Source organism: Artemia franciscana, chromosome 6 (assembly GCF_032884065.1).
Source record: "Artemia franciscana chromosome 6, ASM3288406v1, whole genome shotgun sequence".
Taxonomy (NCBI): Eukaryota; Metazoa; Arthropoda; class Branchiopoda; order Anostraca; family Artemiidae; genus Artemia; species Artemia franciscana.
In genome coordinates this window covers 38,487,898-38,507,705 of record NC_088868.1, presented here as the reverse complement: position 1 = coordinate 38,507,705, position 19,808 = coordinate 38,487,898, and the positions used below count along the sequence as shown (strand labels likewise).

At 35.2% G+C, this 19,808-nt stretch overlaps 1 protein-coding gene across 3 annotated transcripts in view; it reads right to left on the bottom strand.

Moving 5' to 3' along the window:
• The window catches only part of LOC136028397 (zinc finger protein 583-like), a 52,466-nt gene that overhangs the window by 9,395 nt on the left and 23,263 nt on the right, over nt 1–19,808 (bottom strand). For 2 of the 3 annotated variants that reach the window (XM_065706213.1, XM_065706214.1), the window contains exons 4-5: nt 9,711–9,872; nt 2,078–6,809 (exon numbers count right to left, since the gene is read on the bottom strand). In XM_065706213.1, the coding sequence (XP_065562285.1) occupies nt 5,842–6,809; nt 9,711–9,872 (1,130 nt within the window). In that variant the 3' untranslated portion in view covers nt 2,078–5,841. Of the gene's footprint in view, nt 1–2,077; nt 6,810–9,710; nt 9,873–19,808 lie in introns of those variants that run through there. The other variant, XM_065706215.1, reaches the window with a different exon arrangement.

The following is a 19,808-nucleotide window of genomic DNA, read 5'->3' as shown; positions in this document are numbered from 1 at the left end:
ATTGTATGACTGGCACTTTCTTGTCATTTTCAACCGAGTAATTGGATCTCTATATATTATAAAGGATATTTCTCGGAGACTATTAATTTGAGGATTTTAGAGGCAAGTTACTGAGCTTTTGCTTAGTCAGGTTTTCAAACAGTTCGTGGTAACGAACTGTAGTAAGGAGCGACCCGGCTCAACAGAAAACGAAACTCTAAAAACAGAATTTTGATGCTAAAAGATACATAAAAAAAATAGAATGTTCATGCTGATTCTAAATATATAAGTTTCATCAAATTTAATCTTTTTCATCAAAAGTTACGAGCCTGAGAAAATTTGCCTTATTTTGGAAAAGAGGGGGAGACTATTAATTTGAGGATTTTAGAGGCAAGTTACTGAGCTTTTGCTTAGTCAGGTTTTCAAACAGTTCGTGGTAACGAACTGTAGTAAGGAGCGACTCGGCTCAATAGAAAACGAAACTCTAAAAACGGAATTTTGATGCTAAAAGATACATAAAAAAAATAGAATGTTCATGCTGATTCTAAATATATAAGTTTCATCAAATTTAATCTTTTTCATCAAAAGTTACGAGCCTGAGAAAATTTGCCTTATTTTGGAAAAGAGGTGGAGACTATTAATTTGAGGATTTTAGAGGCAAGTTACTGAGCTTTTGCTTAGTCAGGTTTTCAAACAGTTCGTGGTAACGAACTGTAGTAAGGAGCGACCCGGCTCAACAGAAAACGAAACTCTAAAAACGGAATTTTGATGCTAAAAGATACATAAAAATTTTTAGTGTAAAGATTTAGTGTAAAGAGCAAGGTATTAACGAGGGTACAAACCCTCTCGTATACATAATAAAAAATATAAGAATATAAAAGTTTGTTACGTAAGTTAATTTTTAAGTTACGTATATTTTTTACTAATAAAAACGTTCGTTAAAAATTAAAAGTTCTAGTTGCCTTTTTAAGTAACCGAAAAATTGGAGGGCAATAGGCCTCCTTCCCCACCCCTTTTTTCTTAAAATCGTTTGATCAAAACTATGAGAAAGCCATTTAGACAAAAAAAGAATTAATTTACAAATTTCATTTTAATAATTTATGTGCGGAGAGCCAAAATCAAACATGAATTAATTGAAAAACGTTGAGAAATTAAATAAAAAAAACTAGTTTTTTTTAACTGAAAGCAAGGAGCAACATTAAAACTTAAAACGAACAGAAATTACTCCGTATATGAAATGGGTTGTCCCCTCCGCAATCCCTCGCTCTTTACGCTAAAGTTTGACGCTTTGCCACAATTCTACTTTTTAAAACAATTAAAAGCTTTAGCGTAAAGAGCGAGGGATTGCAGAGGGGACAACCCATTTCATATACGGATTAATTTCTGTTCGTTTTAAGTTTTAATGTCGCTCCTTACTTTCAGTTAAAAAAACTAGTTTTTCTTTATTTATTAAGTAAAGAGGTATAGCTACTAGGTCTATACTAAATGCTCTTTTGTAGAGTTGCTACTTTGTTTGATCTCAACCCCAACGTCATTGATCAAATCAAGAACTTTAAATAATTCCAAATGAGATATCTAATAATTCTTTGACCATCTTGAAATTTATTCTAATGGCCGAAATAATGAATTTGGTTGCATCCCTTCATTCAACCTAAATATGCCTCAGCTTTTCTTATTCCCTTTCTAGTTTATATTATTTCATACTTTCCGCAGAGCACGGAGCAATTCCGACGAATTTAGAAGTGTTGGTCCATTATAGCCGGACATGACGAAATTCATTAGTTTTTATCTATTAACACTTTGCAGGATTGGGAGTCAAAAGGAATAGAAACATGCTTGAAAATTACACCACAGATGTCTTACAGTCAGGTGCAAACCTGAAAAAAAAAATTAGGGATGCTTTGAGGTCCAGAACCGAGGTCCATTATTCTTCGATGTTGTCTTCTTTATTTAGTCTAGAAGATTGACCGTAATATATTACTGGGTTCTGACAGCCATATTTCTTTTATCATTCAGATATAAGTGAGACATCTTCAGATATGTTACTGACAGTCAGATATCTTCTTCTAAATGGTGGTTTTTGACTTGGAGAAAATATCACTCTCCTCTCTACCAGCACTGCCATCAATCAAAGCCCTCATGAATCGTGTCGGGAAGTTTACAGTAAGTTCACAGTTTTCTTTAATCATTCAGATATAAGTGAGACATCTTCATATATGTTACTGACAGTCAGATATTTTCTTTTAAATGATAGTTTTTGTGTTGGAGACGATACAATACTCCTCTCTGCCATCATTTAAAACCCTCATGAATCGTGTCATGAAGTTAAATGAAAGTTAGTCTTTCTTTTATCATTCAGGTATAAGTGAGATATTTCAGATATGTCACTGACAGTCAGATATCTTCTTCTAAATGGGTGTTTTCGAGTTGGGGACAATACCAATTTCTCCTCTGCCAACACTGCCATCAGTCAACGCCCTTATGAGTCGTGTCGGGAAGTTTCCAGTTTTTCCTGTGGTTGCTCTCATTGATTTATACCTTTTTTTTAAAATATGTTCGCATATGTGAATGAGGTTCATTCCTATGGCAATAGTTTTCACTTGCCTTATTGCTGATTACTTTTCGTTGGTTCTTATATTTGTTATTCTTAATGAAGTTAAAATCAGAGTGATTGTGATGAAAGGAATTTCAAAAAGCTCTGACCCAGTTTTACTAGCCCCAATGGCATCAAGAACATGTTTTTACAGTTTGACATGTCTTGTTAGAGTATCGTAGTCTCAGACTTCATTATAAACAGAGGTGATCACTTCCAAATCATGGAAATGAAGTGCCTTCCAACTGCCAAGTCTCAGCTGCATGGATGAGATCTAACATTGGCTTAATAGACGCAAATCCTTATGTTCATGCTGATCGTCCTGTGAATTCATGCTGGAATTCACCTGGATGGTGAATGCTGGATGGACATCATGAATTCATGATGTGAATTCATGCGATCACAGACTGATCATGCTGATCGTGGTTCCACAAATGGTAGAGCTGTCGAGCTTTGTTGCTTCTGCTCTTAGCTTAAAATCACAGCCACAACTAGAGTCTTTTAGCAATCAAATGTAAGTAAAACAATCAACTTTCTCCAGCACTTATAAGTAAGGTACAAGCGGATACTCCAACTGTATATTAGGTCAATGACTTTAATTTTGGCCGTGTTGATCTTCTTACCCAGTAGAACAGAGAAATATTCTATTTTACTTAGAATTACTTAGGCATTTTGCGGATCAGCAGCAACAGCGTTAATGTCATCCACGTAGTCTAGATCTGCCAAATTCTATAGGGACACTGTGAAAACTCGAATGTTCCTACTAGAAATCTTCACTAAGAACATTTAAAATCAATTGGGAATGTTCATAGTAATCCTCCTGCACTTGAATGAATTTAGTCAATAGTCGTTTCAAGTTCAGATAGAATTCTTCTTTTACAGCTTGAGATTTCAATTTCTCCACGTCGGACTTCCTTTGTAGGGGGGTGCTCCTTCTTTGGGACATGAGTACATTCGCAACAACAAGCGAATGATCATTTCCTAGATGTTGATCCTGTGCAGGCATCTCTATAAAGTCGAAAAACAAAGAGAGGAATACCAACATAGACGGATCAATATATAATCAATTTGACCATTCGTGGAACCATCATTTGAGTACCAAGTTATCCTTTTTGAGGTGCTGTAATATGGTGTTGGCAATGGTAAGGATGATCTCTAGTGAACTTAAAATAGTCTGATTGAATGGGAGGACAACGGACTAACAATACAGAATTAAATTTGGATCTTATTGGCAGATCCGGGAATTCCAATCATCCGCTAAAATGACGAAGTTTCGTTTTGAGCATTTTAACACTGTAATATGAAGGTTAGTACAGAAATAATCTTTATTAGTACCCACTCTTGTTGGTATATAGCCAGCACCGCAGACTTTTACCGTAATATGGCAGCAGGTTAGTCTATATCATCATTCACTCTTGCTGGTATACACACATTACCGCAGACATACACCATAATATGGCAGCAGGTTAGTCTATATTATCATTCACTCTTGCTAGTATACACACATTACCGCAGACATACACCGTAATATGGCAGCAAGTTAGTCTATATTATCATTCACTCTTGCTGGTAGACACACATTACCGCAGACATACACCGTAATATGGCAGCAGGTTAGTCTATATTATCATTCACTCTTGCTGGTATACACAAATTACCGCAGACATACACCGTAATATACAGGGTAGTGTAGAAATAATCTTTATTAGGGTAAGACGTAAATGATAAGAAATATATATATAAATATATAGAAATATAATAAGAAATAATCTTATCTTGTTTATATGCAGACAGCAGTAATGGACGTTTTTTGAACGGCAACATGAGAACACTCATTCAATGAACTATTAACAACGAAAATAATGTTTAGACTAAGTGTAAAAAAAAATGAAATTCTTCGACTTAAAATGGAAGTTAAGACTAATGAAATTAATGAGACTAACTAATAACGACGATTATTAAATAATACTTGAACTAAGCACAAAGAAAAAATAAAATTCCTCGACATAAAATGGAATTTAACGCAGAAAGCGAAACTTTAATGATTAAACCCTATAAGAAAACACAGCCAAAAAACACAAATCCTGGCTATTTCAGGATTTTATTGCAATGAAATTACACGAAAAAAGGAACTTAAAAAGACTATTAGTGAATCTAATGCTAAACTCGAATAATGCTCCGAAAACATGTTTGTCACGAATGAGGGCCAGTCGGCTTCCTAAGTTTAGTTCATTGTTTACTTCCTTAATAATAAATGGTGAATTAAGAGTAGGTTTATCTGAAAATTTAAATATGAGACGGCTCCTCCTCATCATCTTCAAATCTCTTTTTTTCACCTATTAAAATAATATCTGAAAAACTACGCCATTTCTAAGTGTCTATAAGAGAATTTTTCTCACAAATGTCATACTCTTAGTGCTTTTCCCGAAGTGTAATCTTTAATATAATTTCAAGCTCAGAAAATTTGTTCTCACAATTTTACATAATGGCAATTCATGGAAATTCTCTTCCCCCATGGTAAATTCTCCATGGAAAGACCCTCACACATAACCCCCTCCCCTTGACCCACCCAAACCAAAAATCCCCCTGAAAACGTCTGTACAGTTCCCAATAGCCATTACTATGTATATACAATGGTCAAAGTTAGTAACTTGCAGCGCCTCCCCCGGGGACTGAAGGGGAATAAGTCGTCCCCAATGACATAGTTATTAGATTTTTCGACTATGTTTGAACAAATTGGTTATCTTAAAATTTTGATCCGGTGACTTGGGGAAAAAATTAGCGTGGGAGAGGGCCTAGGTGCCCTCCAATTTTTTTAGTCACTTTAAAAGGGCACTAGATCTCGTAACTTTTGATGGGTAAGACTAAATTTGATGAAACTTATATAATTGAAATCAGCATAAGAATCCGATTCTTTTGATGTATCTATTAGTATCAAAATTCGTTTTTTAGAGTTGCAATTCCTATTGAGCCGTGTTGCTCCTTACTACAACTCGTTACCACGAACTGTTTGATATCAAAATACCCTTCTGCGAAAATTTCGTCTCACAAATCTTACGCTCATAGGGTTTTTCACCCAAGTAAATTTTTTCATGCAATTTCAAACTACCAGTATGGGGATTTTTTTTTTCGCAATCTTAACATTTATAGGGTTTTGCCCCCGAGTGAATTCTCTGATCCAATTTCAAACTGCCCATTCGGGAGATTTTTTTCACATAAATCTTACACTCGTAGAGTTTTTAACCGGAGTGAAATTCCTTCATGCAATTTCAATTCGTGCGCTTGGGATATTTTTTTCTCACAAATTTTGCACTCGTAGGGTTTTCACAAGAGTGAATTCTTCGATGCTTTTTTAATTTGTGCATTTGAGAGAATTTTTCCTTACAAATTTTACACTCAAAGGGCTTTTCCCCAGAGTGAATTCTTCCATGATACTTCAAATTACTCGTCTGGGAGAATTTTTTCCCACAAATTTTGCACTCGTAGGGTTTTTCCCCCGTGTGAATTCTTTCATGCAATTTCAAACTAGCTGCCTGAGAAAATTTTTTCTCACAAATCTTACATTCATAGGGTTTTTCACCCGAGTGAATTCTTTCATGTAATTTCAAGCTACCCATCTGAGAAAATTTTTTCTCACAAATCTTACACTCATAGGGCTTTTCCCCTGAGTGAATTTTTTCATGAGATTTCAAATTACTCGCCTGGGAGAATTTTTTCTCACAAATTTTACATTCATGGGGTTTTTCCCCCGAGTGAATGCGTTGATGCGTTTTAAAACTGTGCAATATGGAAAATTTTTTCTCACAAACCCTACACTCATAGGGTTTTTCACCTGAATGAATTCTTTCATGCAATTTCAAACTACCCGTCTGGGAAAATTTTTTCTCACAAATCTTACACTCATAGGGTTTTTCACCCGAATGAATTCTTTCATGCAATTTCAATTTCTGCGTATGGGAGAATTTTTTCTCACAAATCTCACACTCGTAAGGTTTTTCCCCTGGGTGAATTCTTTGATGCAATTTCAATTTGTGCATTTTGGCAAATTTTTTCTCACAAATATGACACTCATATTGTTCTCCCCCAGAAAGGTTTTCTTTTTTATGAGTGTCTTCCAAATCACTGTTGCTTTCCAAAGTGGGTTGATAGACTAAACGCTTTTTTAATTGATAATCCATGCTGCATGATCTAAATTCAGGAAATCCATACTTGTAATCCAAAATTGAAATTTTGTCATCTAGAATAGAGACACATTTAAACTTCAAAAGTATAAAAACAAGGCAAAAAGGACTTCCAAAAAGTGAAAGTAAACACAAAAAAAGAAGAAAAAATGAGACTTGAATATTCTGTAAACTTAATTAGATAAACAATGCTGAATTGTTTAAAACAAGCCACTATTTGAAAGAAGCATAAACATTTTTTAAAATACTTTATTCTAAAATTTACTCCTATTGACTTTACTGTACGAGGAATGTCATTTCAAATTGAAAAGTGACGATGATCTAAAATTGATGCTTGGAAACAACAAATAATCGCAAAAACAGAGTCATAAAACAAAGCTTTAAAATTGGAATAGTCGACTAGAAGTGGATCTGAATCATAGCCACAAGAAGGGGCTATGAATATAAAAGTTACAAAGCATCAATCTAAGAGTGGTCTCCTTGTTGAAAAAAAAATTATGGAGAAAAAATATGTAAAAAAAAAAATATTGATGAAGCAAATCCTGCATTTGCAGGATTTGCAATTATTATAATGGCAATTAATATAATAGCAATATAAGCAATTAATATAATAATATTATAATTATTATAAATGGATTTATTTAAAATATTTATCAATATGTGTACTGAAATTAACACCTATATACCCCATACATAAATTAACTATACACCCATAAGTAAAAGAACCCATAATCACGATTATTCAGAGCAAACTTATTTTATGGATGTTTGAAACTAAATTTTTCAAAACAAATGATTAAAAAAAAAACATAATTCAGATGTCATTATAACTTTTTCTTTTACTGTTTATATTTTGGGTAAAAGTATTTTTCAAACATTCAAATGGTGCCTTCAAGGCAATAATAAAATCTCTTTCAGTTTTCAACAAGTTACTTGTTATATATTAAGAATTGACAGAGCTTATTATTGGGGAGGGGGGGGAGAAGTGGCAAAATTTTAGAAATCATTTTCTATTTTTTTTTATGATAAAGAAACCACATAAAGGTTGATCCACCATGGGATTTATGTAGCAAAACAAATTAAAAAGTTTGAAACCAACACTGTCTTTAGCTTAGCCAACAGCTGTATGATATGAAAAAGTATATTCATTTAACTTATTTTTCAAGTATATTTATTAGGACATTTATCCCTTGAATCATGTCCAAAAGACCTTACCAAAGCTGTGAACTCTAGCAACAGTTAAAGCCATTTCTCAAAGCATTGAAGTCCCCGAAAACTCATCAGATTATTGTAGCTGCAACAGAAAAACTTCTGAAAACATAGGTCACAAGCGATAAACAATAATCATTTTTCTTCAATACGAATTGAGTATGCACACGAGCAAGTAACAAAGACTAAAATCAGGTGAAAGGAAAATCAGTCAAACTCACAGAATATCCAGCATTATGGATACACTGAGTTGCAACTAAGCCTGATATTAGTAATTTAACTGATGAATTTACAAATGCATCAGATGTTATAAATTAAAACAGTGAAAACTGCGAAAAAATCCAAAATAGAAAATTCTTTCTGACCAACCGAAGAATATATATATAGATTCCAAATTCGAAGGTTACCACTCTATCTCTCACAAATTTGAGTTTTTTTAAGGTTAAGTTTTTAGTACGAATTTTATGTCTTGATTCCAAATTTGAAGGTTACCTCTCTATCTCTTACAGATTTGAGGTTTTTTTAGGTTAAATATTTAGTACGAATATTTATGTCTAGATTCCAAATTTGAAGGTTGACACTCGATCTCTAACAAATTCGAGTTTTTTTAGATTAAATTTTTAGTACGAATTTTTATGTCTTGATTCCAAATTCGAAGGTTACCACTCTATCTCTTACAAATTTGTGTTTTTTGGTTAAATATTTAGTACGAATTTTTATGTCTTGATTCCAAATTCGAAGGTTACCATTCTATCTCTCACAAATTTGAGTTTTTTAGGTTAAATTTTTAGTTCGAATTTTTTGAAGTTTTGACTGAGTAAATACAATCAAACGTGATCAAATATGAATATTAAACTAATGAACAAGAAACTAAATATTTGATATCAAGAGAATTGTTTGGGACTCAATGCTCTGAGGTGGAGTGAAGTTGAGGGAGAGGTAGGGTTTGCAAGCATGGGTCAAACTTGGTTCATGGCAAAACAGTTGGAGTCGAGCCTGTGGTAGCCTTTAGAACTGGGTCCAGATAAAATCCAGTATAACTGAAACCTTCAATTATGAAAAAGTACGAATGAGGAAAAGAAGGGGAAGTTCAAAGACGAAAAAAGAAAAAAAAAGAGATTTTTATCTCTTTGAGAAAAGAGAAAAAAAAGTTGGCAACACAAAAAAATTCTGTTAAAGAGCTTCCCTAAAATTCAAAGGTTATCACTCTATCTCTCACAAATTTGAGAATTTTTTTAGGTTAAATTTTTAGTACGAGTTTTTTGAAGTGTTGATTGAGTAAATACAAGTTCCCGATTTACTCGAGCAGGTAAATAATCAAAGACGAGCTCTGGATTCCCACCTCCCCACTCTGGTGCAAGAATCTCTTTTTTCTTAGTATATTTGACAGTGCTGGTGAATTTGCAGCAAGTAAACCATTCTAATTATTTTGCATCAAAAAGCAGTAAAATTTGTAAATAAACTCGGAAACTTTGCGCGAGAGGCCCCTTCACCCATTTCCTGGAAATATTCTCAACTTGCATATTAACTTCACTTTATTTGTTTTATTTTACTAATGTTAATCCTAACATTAATGTCAAAAATCTAAAAAAAGGGACTATAAGAAAACTAATTTTTGTTTTTGTAATTTTTTTTTTCATTTAGTGAAATTTTTTTTAATGAAAATAAACTAAGGTAACAAATGGAGGAACAAGATAAACAATCACACAAGAAATAAAAAGATGAACCGTATTACTATCAAATATTACCTTTATTTTGGACATCAGAGACACTAGTCCCAGGAAATTCAAGCTCGGGCTTCAATCCTGTCAAAATGGCCGATGAATTAAATTCTTGTTTAACTGGCAACTCAGAATATTTAAAATTGTTGAATCCATCATAATTCGTTGGCGTTTCACCTTCTTCTAATTCTGAAAAAAAAAACCGTAGTAAATAAAAAGGATATTGTTATACCATTAGCCGCTCCTGGTATATTGCAGATATGTAGCATTTTGATAGCTTCTATTCACATAGTACCTTTCGATTTATAATAGTTCAGCACCCTTTAAGTGCTACCTGAAACTTTCAACTTAGGATCCTTAGTTTGATGTAGTGTAAAAGCACCATTTTGACAACCTGGATGCACATCTGCTCTGCTCTATGTCTGCTCACTTTTCTGCTCTATGTCAACATCTCCCTCTTTATTCTCTTAACGTTTCAAATTCACAACCTAAGCTGTTCCTGAGAGGTTCAAGAAACGCCAATTTAACAACCTGGACACATACTTTTTTTAGATTAAATTTTTTTTTTTTATTTCAATTTAATACCCATAGCAGCTAGAGGTTCATTTTTTTTTGGCTATTTCAACACCCCCCTTAAATTCACTGAAAATTTCAACTTAAAACCTTCAACAATTCTTGAGGTATAGCTGATACATGTTTTGACAGAAAGGTTGCACTGAGCGTATTTTAATTTAATTAATCTAAAAAAGTTTTCAATAAAAAAGATTTTTCGAAGAAAGTAAACAACTCCATTAAAACAAAAATGAGTAAAAACTGAATCAAATAATCTACCATGTGTAAAACTACCATAAATCAGCATCAATAAATAAATAAAATCTAAAAAGAAACAGAAAACAAACAGTTCGTGGTAACAAACTGCAAATAAGGAGCGAACCGTCACAATAATAAACGAAACTCTAAAAAATAAAATTTTGACACCAATAGATGCATCAAAAGGGTCGAATTTTTATGCAGATTTCAAATATATAAACTCCCTTAAGTCATATAATTTTAATCAAAATTACACCATCGGATTAAACGAATCAAAGAACACTACTGTAGAAGTTTCAAGCTCCTATCGGCAAAAACGCAAAAGTTTGTGTTTTTTGCCATCGCGAATATTGTGAGAGGGCTCATTCGGACAGAAATTAAAAGCTCTAGTGCTTTTTTAAGAGATAAAAAAATTGGAGGGCAACTACGCGAGGCCACGCACATTTTTTCCTAAAGTCGCCCGACCAAAACTTAGAGAGTCATTTGTTCAGCAAAGAGGATGACACAAACACCCACATTCCCCGCGAGAAGGGTTGAAAGTTATGAACTTTGCACATAGTTTACATAGAGTAATGGTTATTGGGAAGTATGAACTTTTCGGAGGGATTTTTCTGGTGGGGGGGGGGGTTACGCGGCAGAGCCTTTCCATGGCACGGTGACCGAGACAAAAACACAAACAAAGACACGAGTCAGACACAAACACACAAAGACTCAGACAAAGAGAGACAAACAGATACACAGGAACGGGGAGAGAGGAGAGACAAAAAAAAAGTACAAACACATTGAGTCAGACACACAAGCAGTGGCGCAAATTCAAGAAAAAGGTAGGAGTGGGGGTAAGGAATTTTTTCGACATATTTTTAAATGAAGATGCTAGAAAAAACAAACATACTTAAGACAATGGATAGCGGCGATGTCGCTGCTTGGCAAAATCGTGTACTAATTTATCCGAGTCTAGTTTCTTAACCTACTCTTTTTCAACGGCCATTGTCATGAGATCCACTGAGTCTGTCCTTTCACATCGTCGATCGCAGATAGTCCTTCGCACGCCATAATACTGAGAGGAAACGCTCATTGCTGGCAGTAGTCATAGGCAAAGTAGCAACTAGCTTCCTCACTTTTAACACACTAGAATAGACAACTGGGAGGTCGGATAAGATTTCAATAGCTCAAAGAAGATCCGTTTTGAAATATCACCTTTTGACAGATACAGCTTTGCAAGAGAAAGCTAGGATTCTATGGTATGGTCACCGACATCGAGAATCCCTTGATAATGACACATAACCCTTTCAACTTTTGAAAGTTCGAGAAAATCAGAACTTGAGGGGCCAATGGCAGATAAAGTGTCGAATATTTTGTATAAAACTTTGTCATCTCGCTCGTGAAACGGTCCGTTACCTCAAAATACGCAAGTTTATCGAAGTCTGATTGAACTGGCTGACTGGTATTGCGTTGACTGGTTGCTGAATTTGAAAGAAAGTCTTTGAGACGAATTAAAGTGACTTGACTTCTGGTGCTTTGAGTGCCGGTCTTAGAGTGTAGATATTTCGATTCCTAGATATCGTATAAAGCCAAGAATTCGAGTGTGTTTTTACTTAAGCTGTTCCATTCGTGATCATTTATCAGCTTATGGAGTGTTTCATGTGTTCCAGAAATCAGTGCGAGTACCTAATAAATCAACAAACTCTCAGATTGAAGTTGCTCTGATAAACAATTTACAATGACTCATACTTTTTCCAATATGTGCAGCTGAGACAAAAGGGGCAGAGTTGATTTTGTTTCGTAGTCCATTTGCTTTAAACGCTGCCTCGCCGTTGAAACTATCAGACTGCACCAAGTACAGCAACAATACAATCAAACCTCGCCTTTACCTTCAAAATAGAGCGGAATGCGTAAAACCAGCGAGTCTGGACGGTCCTCTAAAGCACCAAGACTTTTTGCCCACTAACACGCTGGGATTCCCCAAATAGCTCATGTCGGGTATTGCTGCATGATATAAATGCGCAAAGTCTTTGCACCAGATAGAAAAATTCCGAAAATTCACATTTATTTTTTAAGCAGTCAGTCAAACCCAAGTTTAATCTGTGGGCGTGACAGTGTACATAAACTGCGTGAGGCACCTTCTCCCTAAACTTTTCTTGAACTCCGTTAAATTCCCCACTCATAACGGATGTGCCGTTATATCATTGGGCAATACACAACATCAAATCTACAACTAGCCTTTTTATAGTTTCACAAACTGAGGTGGACAAGCTCTCGGTGTCTAATTTCTGCATGTGATAGCAGCCGATCGGTCGTCCCACTACTTTTCCATTTGATATGTACCTGAGTGGGACCACTAATTGTTCTTTTCTAGGAACTTCTTTTGTTTTGTCAATAAGAATAGAAAAGTAATTCGCTGATTTCACTTCTGAAATACTGTGTTGACGCAAGACGTTTCCTATAGTGTAACTGCGTCATTTTGGTACTGATTACTGCAATAGAGACCACATCGGCGCTGTAACTTGGCCTTCAGCTTATCGTCACCTTTAGATGTTTCCTCAATCAATTCAACCAAATTACCCTGGTTTGCAGATGTTTCTGATTCGTCATGACCCCTAAAAGCAAGACCTTGGCGACCCAGAAAGCAATAGCGCAAAAAATATCTTTCACATGGTCTCTATTTTCCCGAACCTCTTGAGATCCTGACTGAATCAAGACATTCGCTATAGATCTTGAATCAGTGCTAATTGTCTTAAATTTCGTCCATGCTGACATACAATACCTATGTCTTTCAGAGCCATTCTGTTACTTTAATAGAGCAGAACTGTCTTTCCACTTGCAAAATCCTGACTCAATGAAAGCTCTTTTTCCAGTAGTTTCTCCAGTCCCTAGGGTCCCCATAGAAAAATGGCGGCAAGCGCAAAACAAAACAAAGAATTCAAACTTTTTGAGTATGGAATCCATTTATAAGTCTTATAATAATGTGCACCGAATTTCCTTCCGTTCGAAGTGGAAGTCTGATATCTCAAGAATAGGTTGATCTGGTTTGTCATGACGCGGCGTAGAGATATCTGAGAAAGGTTCTTGACTTCTATAGCTACTAAAACCCGCAAGTTGTTCAGGGATGCAGACCGAACTTTAATGTTGACCTGAGACATTTATTGTTTCACTTGTGTCCGAAAGACAGTAATGTTTTTTTCACGGCAAAAAAATTCAAAGTTTGTTGTCACTTTTTACTCATAGTTTGATTACGAATTCTTCACAAGAACAATAAAGAAACACTGATCGGCTGAAGGATAGTTTTGAATGAATCCTACTCAGAAATCACATTTCCGGTAGAGGATTGGGTAATAAAATAGCGTAGACGTGCTCTTAGAGATTTCAAAACAAGATTGTCTTCAAATGGTAGAATTAGGTTGGTACAAGAGTGGGACAGACGACAGTTCAAGACAATGTCATCAAAAAGTAACAAACACCCAGTCACACACAAAGGCATGGTGAGGGAGAGACAAAAACACACATAAACACACAGAGTCAGGCACAAAAACACACAAAGACAGGTAAAAACACAATCAGACACACAGGCACACTAAGAGAGACACAAACAAACACAAAAGTTGCCCTCCAACCTTTTTGGTCACTTAAAAAGGGCACTAGAACTTTGGGTTTCCATTAGAGTGAGTCCTTTTCCAATATTCTAGAACTATTGGTTCGAAGTGATCACCTCTGGATAAAGCAAACAGATAAACACTCATCCTTGACCTTTCTTCTGGCAAATACTACAAAATTCACTATTTTTGTATATGAAAACGTAAAATTTCTACGCTAGGATTCTCGGATGCGTGGAATTTGAAGCTGTGATTTTCATTAAGATTCCTTACCTTGTAAGGGGTGTTATTCCCCTTTTTCAAAAATCAAGGATATTTTCTCAGGCTCGTAGCTTTTGATGAGTTAAACTAAATTAATAAATTTTATATATTCGGAATCAGCATAATAAGCCAAATCTTTTGGTTCTGTTAACATCAAAATTCTGCGTTTTAGAGTTTTAGTTACTATTGAGTCATGTCACTCCTTACTTAGAGTTCCTTACCATGAACTGTTTAATAGCCATTGCTATGACATTGCCGATATGTCCTTTTGATAACCCATACACTTATATACTTTTTGAATTTTCCATCTCAATGCTCTTACCCTTACAAGCAATTGCACTAGACGTGGCGATTGAAGCAATAGTGATAGCAGTAGTTAACTAGTGTATGTAGTAGTGGTAGCAGTATTAGTACCAGCTTGCACATATTGCCATTTGGTCAATTGATCTTCCCCCTTCAGGATTCTCTGAGAGTTCCAACTTAAGACCCAAATTGATTCTTAAAATACATTCTTTTGGCCTTCTAAGTGCACATAGTATCTTTTCTTACTTCTTTCTTACCACTTACTTTTATAGTATCTTACCTGAATTGCCATCAATACACTCTCAAATTTTATTTTTACAGGTTTAGCCTTACTAGTAGTAGTACCAGAGTAGTTGCAGTGCTGGTGGTTTATTAGTAGTAGTAGCAGCAGAATTAATAGTGATAGTAGAATATACATCTCAATTTTTGGTCAAAACATTAATTTCATGATGCCCCAGAAGTTTCACCTTGACACGGTAAGCTGTTCCAAAAATACTGCTATGTGTTCTTCCGACTCCCTTTTGATCTTAGTACTCTAAGGCTTAAAAGTTTTTGCAATTGATGTAGTAGTTGGATTAGTTTATTAGCAAAAGTAGTAAAAGTAGCAGTGGTAGCAGTGTTAGTAGTAGCATGCATATATCAGCTTTTTGTCAATTGATCAACCCCTTAATCTCTGTAATCTCTGAAAATTACAGCTTAATACCCAAATCCATTCTTGAGATACACCCTTTTGACAATCTACATGCAAAAAGTACGTTTTGATTTAGTTCAAATTCCCCCTCAATATTCTGTCAAATTTTCTCCTTCATAAGCGTAGCCTTAATTGTACTTGTATCATAGTAGCAGTAATAGTGCATTATTATTAGTAGTAGTAATAGTACTGGCACCAATATTAATAGCAGTAGTAGCAGGTATATTTCACCTTTTGTTCAACCAAACATCCCACTCAAGATGCCCCTGAAGTTACAACAAAGTACAGTAAGTCGTTTCAAAAATATTTCTGATGACCCCATATTAGCAATAATAATAATAATAATAATTTATTTATCACCCACTTTACAAAAACAGAGGTTAAGTGGAGTAAAATACAAAAGAAAAACAGCAAAAGTAATACAAGAAACAAATTTAATCACATACAGAAAAAAAGACGGATAAGGCGATGAAAACATCCTAGCCTATAAATCGCTTTAATAGCTAGATTGGCAGATAATTTTTCGAGAACGAGGTAGATATAAAAGAAATTTGCAGTACCGGTAATAATTTATACGAATACGTTTTAGATCGCCAGTCAACAGAAGTGGCCTAATACCAGAACAGAAGAGTACAGAATGATCGCAAAAATTTGAGTAAAGCCGAGTTAGCGCTCTTCTCCTGTAGTGTCCACGATTTGCTACAATCTTAGAGTAACCGAGCCTCAGCTTATCACTAATATCTTTGACAGCACGAGACCGGAGAGCATTCATAGAATCACAAACTGTTATACCAAGCCAACGAAACCATTTAACACGAGGAATGCTAAAACCACCGCAGTGTAGTGAATCTGAACAATTATTACCGTTGAAAACAAGAAACTCGTACTTGTCAATATTTAGGTACAGGCCGATATCGCGGAAAGCAGAAGTAACTGACTTCACTGAACGGGCAAGACCAGACTCAGTTTGACTAATCAGAAGAAGGTCATCCGCAAAAGCCAGATATGAGATATTAGATGGTCCTAGTAGTCACGTAGTCGATATTTTTGATAGTACATTTTCAATACAAGCATTAAAAATATACGGCGAAAGAACTACCCCTTGTCTTACACCGCAACGAACAGGGATATGACCAAAATAAGAATTATCTAATGACTTAAGGCGAAGGTAAGAATGGAAGTACCAAAAACGAAGCACGTGAATTACCGACGGATTTACTCCTCTCTGGCATAATGCTGTCCATGCTTGAGTATAACAAACACTGCCAAATGCTTTAGACAAGTCTAGGGCTGCGAAATGAAGTACATAACGAGTGCGATGGACATCTTTTAATAAAGAAGTCAAAGCAAGGTGAGCATGCTGACAGCCTAGCCCAGATCTAAAACCAAATTGATTATCGTCATTTAGAGCAAGCTTAGTGATATTAAATAAAAAAAACTAGTTTTTTTAACTGAAAGTAAGGAGCGACATTAAAACTTAAAACGAACAGAAATTACTCCGTATATGAAATGGGTTGTCCCCTCCGCAGTCCCTCGCTCTTTACGCTAAAGTTTGACTCTTTGCCACAATTCCACTTTTTAAAACAATTAAAAACTTTAGCGTAAAGAGCGTGGGACTGCGGAGGGGACAACCCATTTCATATACGGAGTAATTTCTGTTCGTTTTAAGTTTTAATGTCGCTCCTTACTTTCAGTTAAAAATACTAGTTTTTTTTATTTAATTTCTGAACGTTTTTGAATTAATGCATGTTTGATTTTGGCTGATTGAAATGAAATGTTTGATTGAAATGAAATTAGTATATTAATTTTTTTTGGCTAAATGGCTTTCTCTTAGTTTTGATCAGACGATTTTGAGAAATAAGGGGTGGGGAAGGAGGCCTAGCTGCCCTCCAATTTTTCGGTTACTTAAAAAGGCTACTAGAACTTTTAATATTCAACGAACGTTTTTATTAGTAAAAAATATACGTAACTTAAGAATTAACTTACGTAACAAACTTTTATATTCTTATATTTTTATTATGTGTACGAGGGGGTTTGTACCCTCGTTAATACCTCGCTCTTTACACTAAATCGTAAGTTTTGTCCCAATTCTTTAAGAATGACCCCTGAATCAAAAAGGCCGTAGAATAAATAGTTGAAATCACTAAAAATATTTTAGCATAAAGAGCGAGGTATTTATCTTCTCCTAAATACCTCGCTCTTTATGCTAAAGTATTTTTAGAACCCCTCATATGCGTAATAATCTCTGTTCGTTTTAAATTTCAATGCTATTCCTTACTTTCATTTGAAAAAACGTTTTCATGTTTATTTTTTTATAGTAATGCTAGAAAATCCTGCGCCCTTTTCATTGAATTTTTCTTCCCCCATGACATATTCCTCAAAGGAAAGATCCTCCCACAAAGCCCTCTCCCATCAACCCCACCCCCCAAACCAAAAAATCCCCATGAAAACGTCTGTACACTTCCCAATAACCATTACTATATGTAAACACTGGTCAAAGTTTGTAACTTGCAGCCCATCCCTCAGGGATTGTGGGGGAGTAAGTCATTCCCAAAGATATAGTTATTATGGTTTTCGACTATGCTAAACAAAATGACTATCTTAAAATGTTAATCTGTTGACTTTTGGAAAAAAATGAGCATGGGAGGGGGCCTATTTGCCCTCAAATTTTTTTGGTCACTTAAAAAGGGCACTAGAACTTTTCATTTCCGTTAGAATGAGCCCTCTCGCGACATTCTAGGACCACTTGGTCGATAAGATGACCCATGGAAAAAAAAAACAAAAAAAAAACAACAAACAAACAAATAAACACACACACGTGATTTGTCTTCTGGCAAAAAATACAAAATTCCACATTTTTTAGATAGGAGCTTGAAATTTTTGCTATAGAGTTCTCTGATATACCGAATGCGATAGTGTTATTTTCGTTAAGATTCTATGACTTTTAGGGGATGTTTCCCCCTTTTTTCCAAAATAGGGCAAATTTTCTCAGGCTCGTAACTTTTGATGACAAAGACTAAATTAATTGAAACTTATATATTTAGAATCAGCGTAAAAATTCGATTCTTTTGATGTATCTTTTAGCATCAAAATTCCGTTTTTTAGAGTTTCGTTTACTATTGAGCCAGGTCGCCCCTTACTACAGTTCCTTACCACGAACTGTTTGAAAAGAAAATAATTCGGTATTTCGGGGCTTTTGACATTATTACTCCTTTGCGGAAGTTAGGCTCAAAATTGAAAAAGGATTATATTTTTTCTCTGGGCCCCTTCCACCTCTTAGTTCGTTTATTTTCCCGTTAGTTTTCACCTGTTTTCGCTTTATAGTTGTGTTATCTCTTAGCAGTTCTTTCGTTAGTTGAGTTATGGTTGTGGTATATATGTTTTATCGCTCGTATAGTTGTGTTATTTTCAAATTATACTCCATAATAGAGAGGCTCCGAACACCCAGCATTGTATATTAAGCTCTTAATTTGACGTTTTTTTCTAACGTGACCAGATTCGTCCTGCGCCCTTTTCATTGAATTTTTTTCCCCCATGGCATATTTCTCCAAGGAAAGATCCTCCCAAATAGCCCCCTCCCTCAACCCTACCCCCAAAACCAAAAAAATCCCCCTGAAAACGTCTGTACACTTCCCAATAACCATTATTATATGTAAACACCGGTTGAAGTTTGTAACTTGCAACCCCTCCCCCAGGGACTGTGGGGGAGTAAGTCATCCCCAAAAACATAGTTATTATAATTTTCGACTATGCTAAACAAAATGGCTATCTCAAAATTTTGATCCGTTGACTTTGGGAAAAAAATGAGCGTGGGAGGGGGCCTAGATGCCCTCCAATTTTTTTGGTCACTTAAAAAGGGCTCTAGAACTTTTCATTTCCGTTAGAATGAGCCCTCTTGCGACATTCTAGGACCACTTGGTCGATACGATGACCCCTGGGGAAAAAAAACAAAAAAAAAACAAACAAATAAACACGCACCCGTGATTTGTCTTCTGGCAAAAAATGCAAAATTCTACATTTTTGTAGATAGGAGCTTGAAACTTCTACAGTAGGGTTCTCTGATACGCTGAATCTGATGGTGTCATTTTCGTTAAGATCCTACGACTTTTAGGGGATGTTTTCCCCTATTTTCCTAAATAAGGCAAATTTTCTCAGGCTCGTAACTTTTGATGGCTAAGACTAAACTTGATGAAACTTATATATTTTAAAATCAGCATTAAAATGCGATTCTTTTGATGTAGCTATTGATATCAAAAATCAATTTTTTAGAGTTTTGGTTACTATTGAGCCGGATCACTCCTTACTACAGTTCGTTACCACGAACTGTTTGATAAGGTAGTAGGAGGTGTTCAAAAAGCCTCCTAAGAGTACAAGCTACCGTTATTGGCCTATAAGAACTACAAGAAACCGGATCTTTTCCTTTTTTAGAAGTGACGTAACGCTACCGCATAAAAACGAGTCGGGCACACA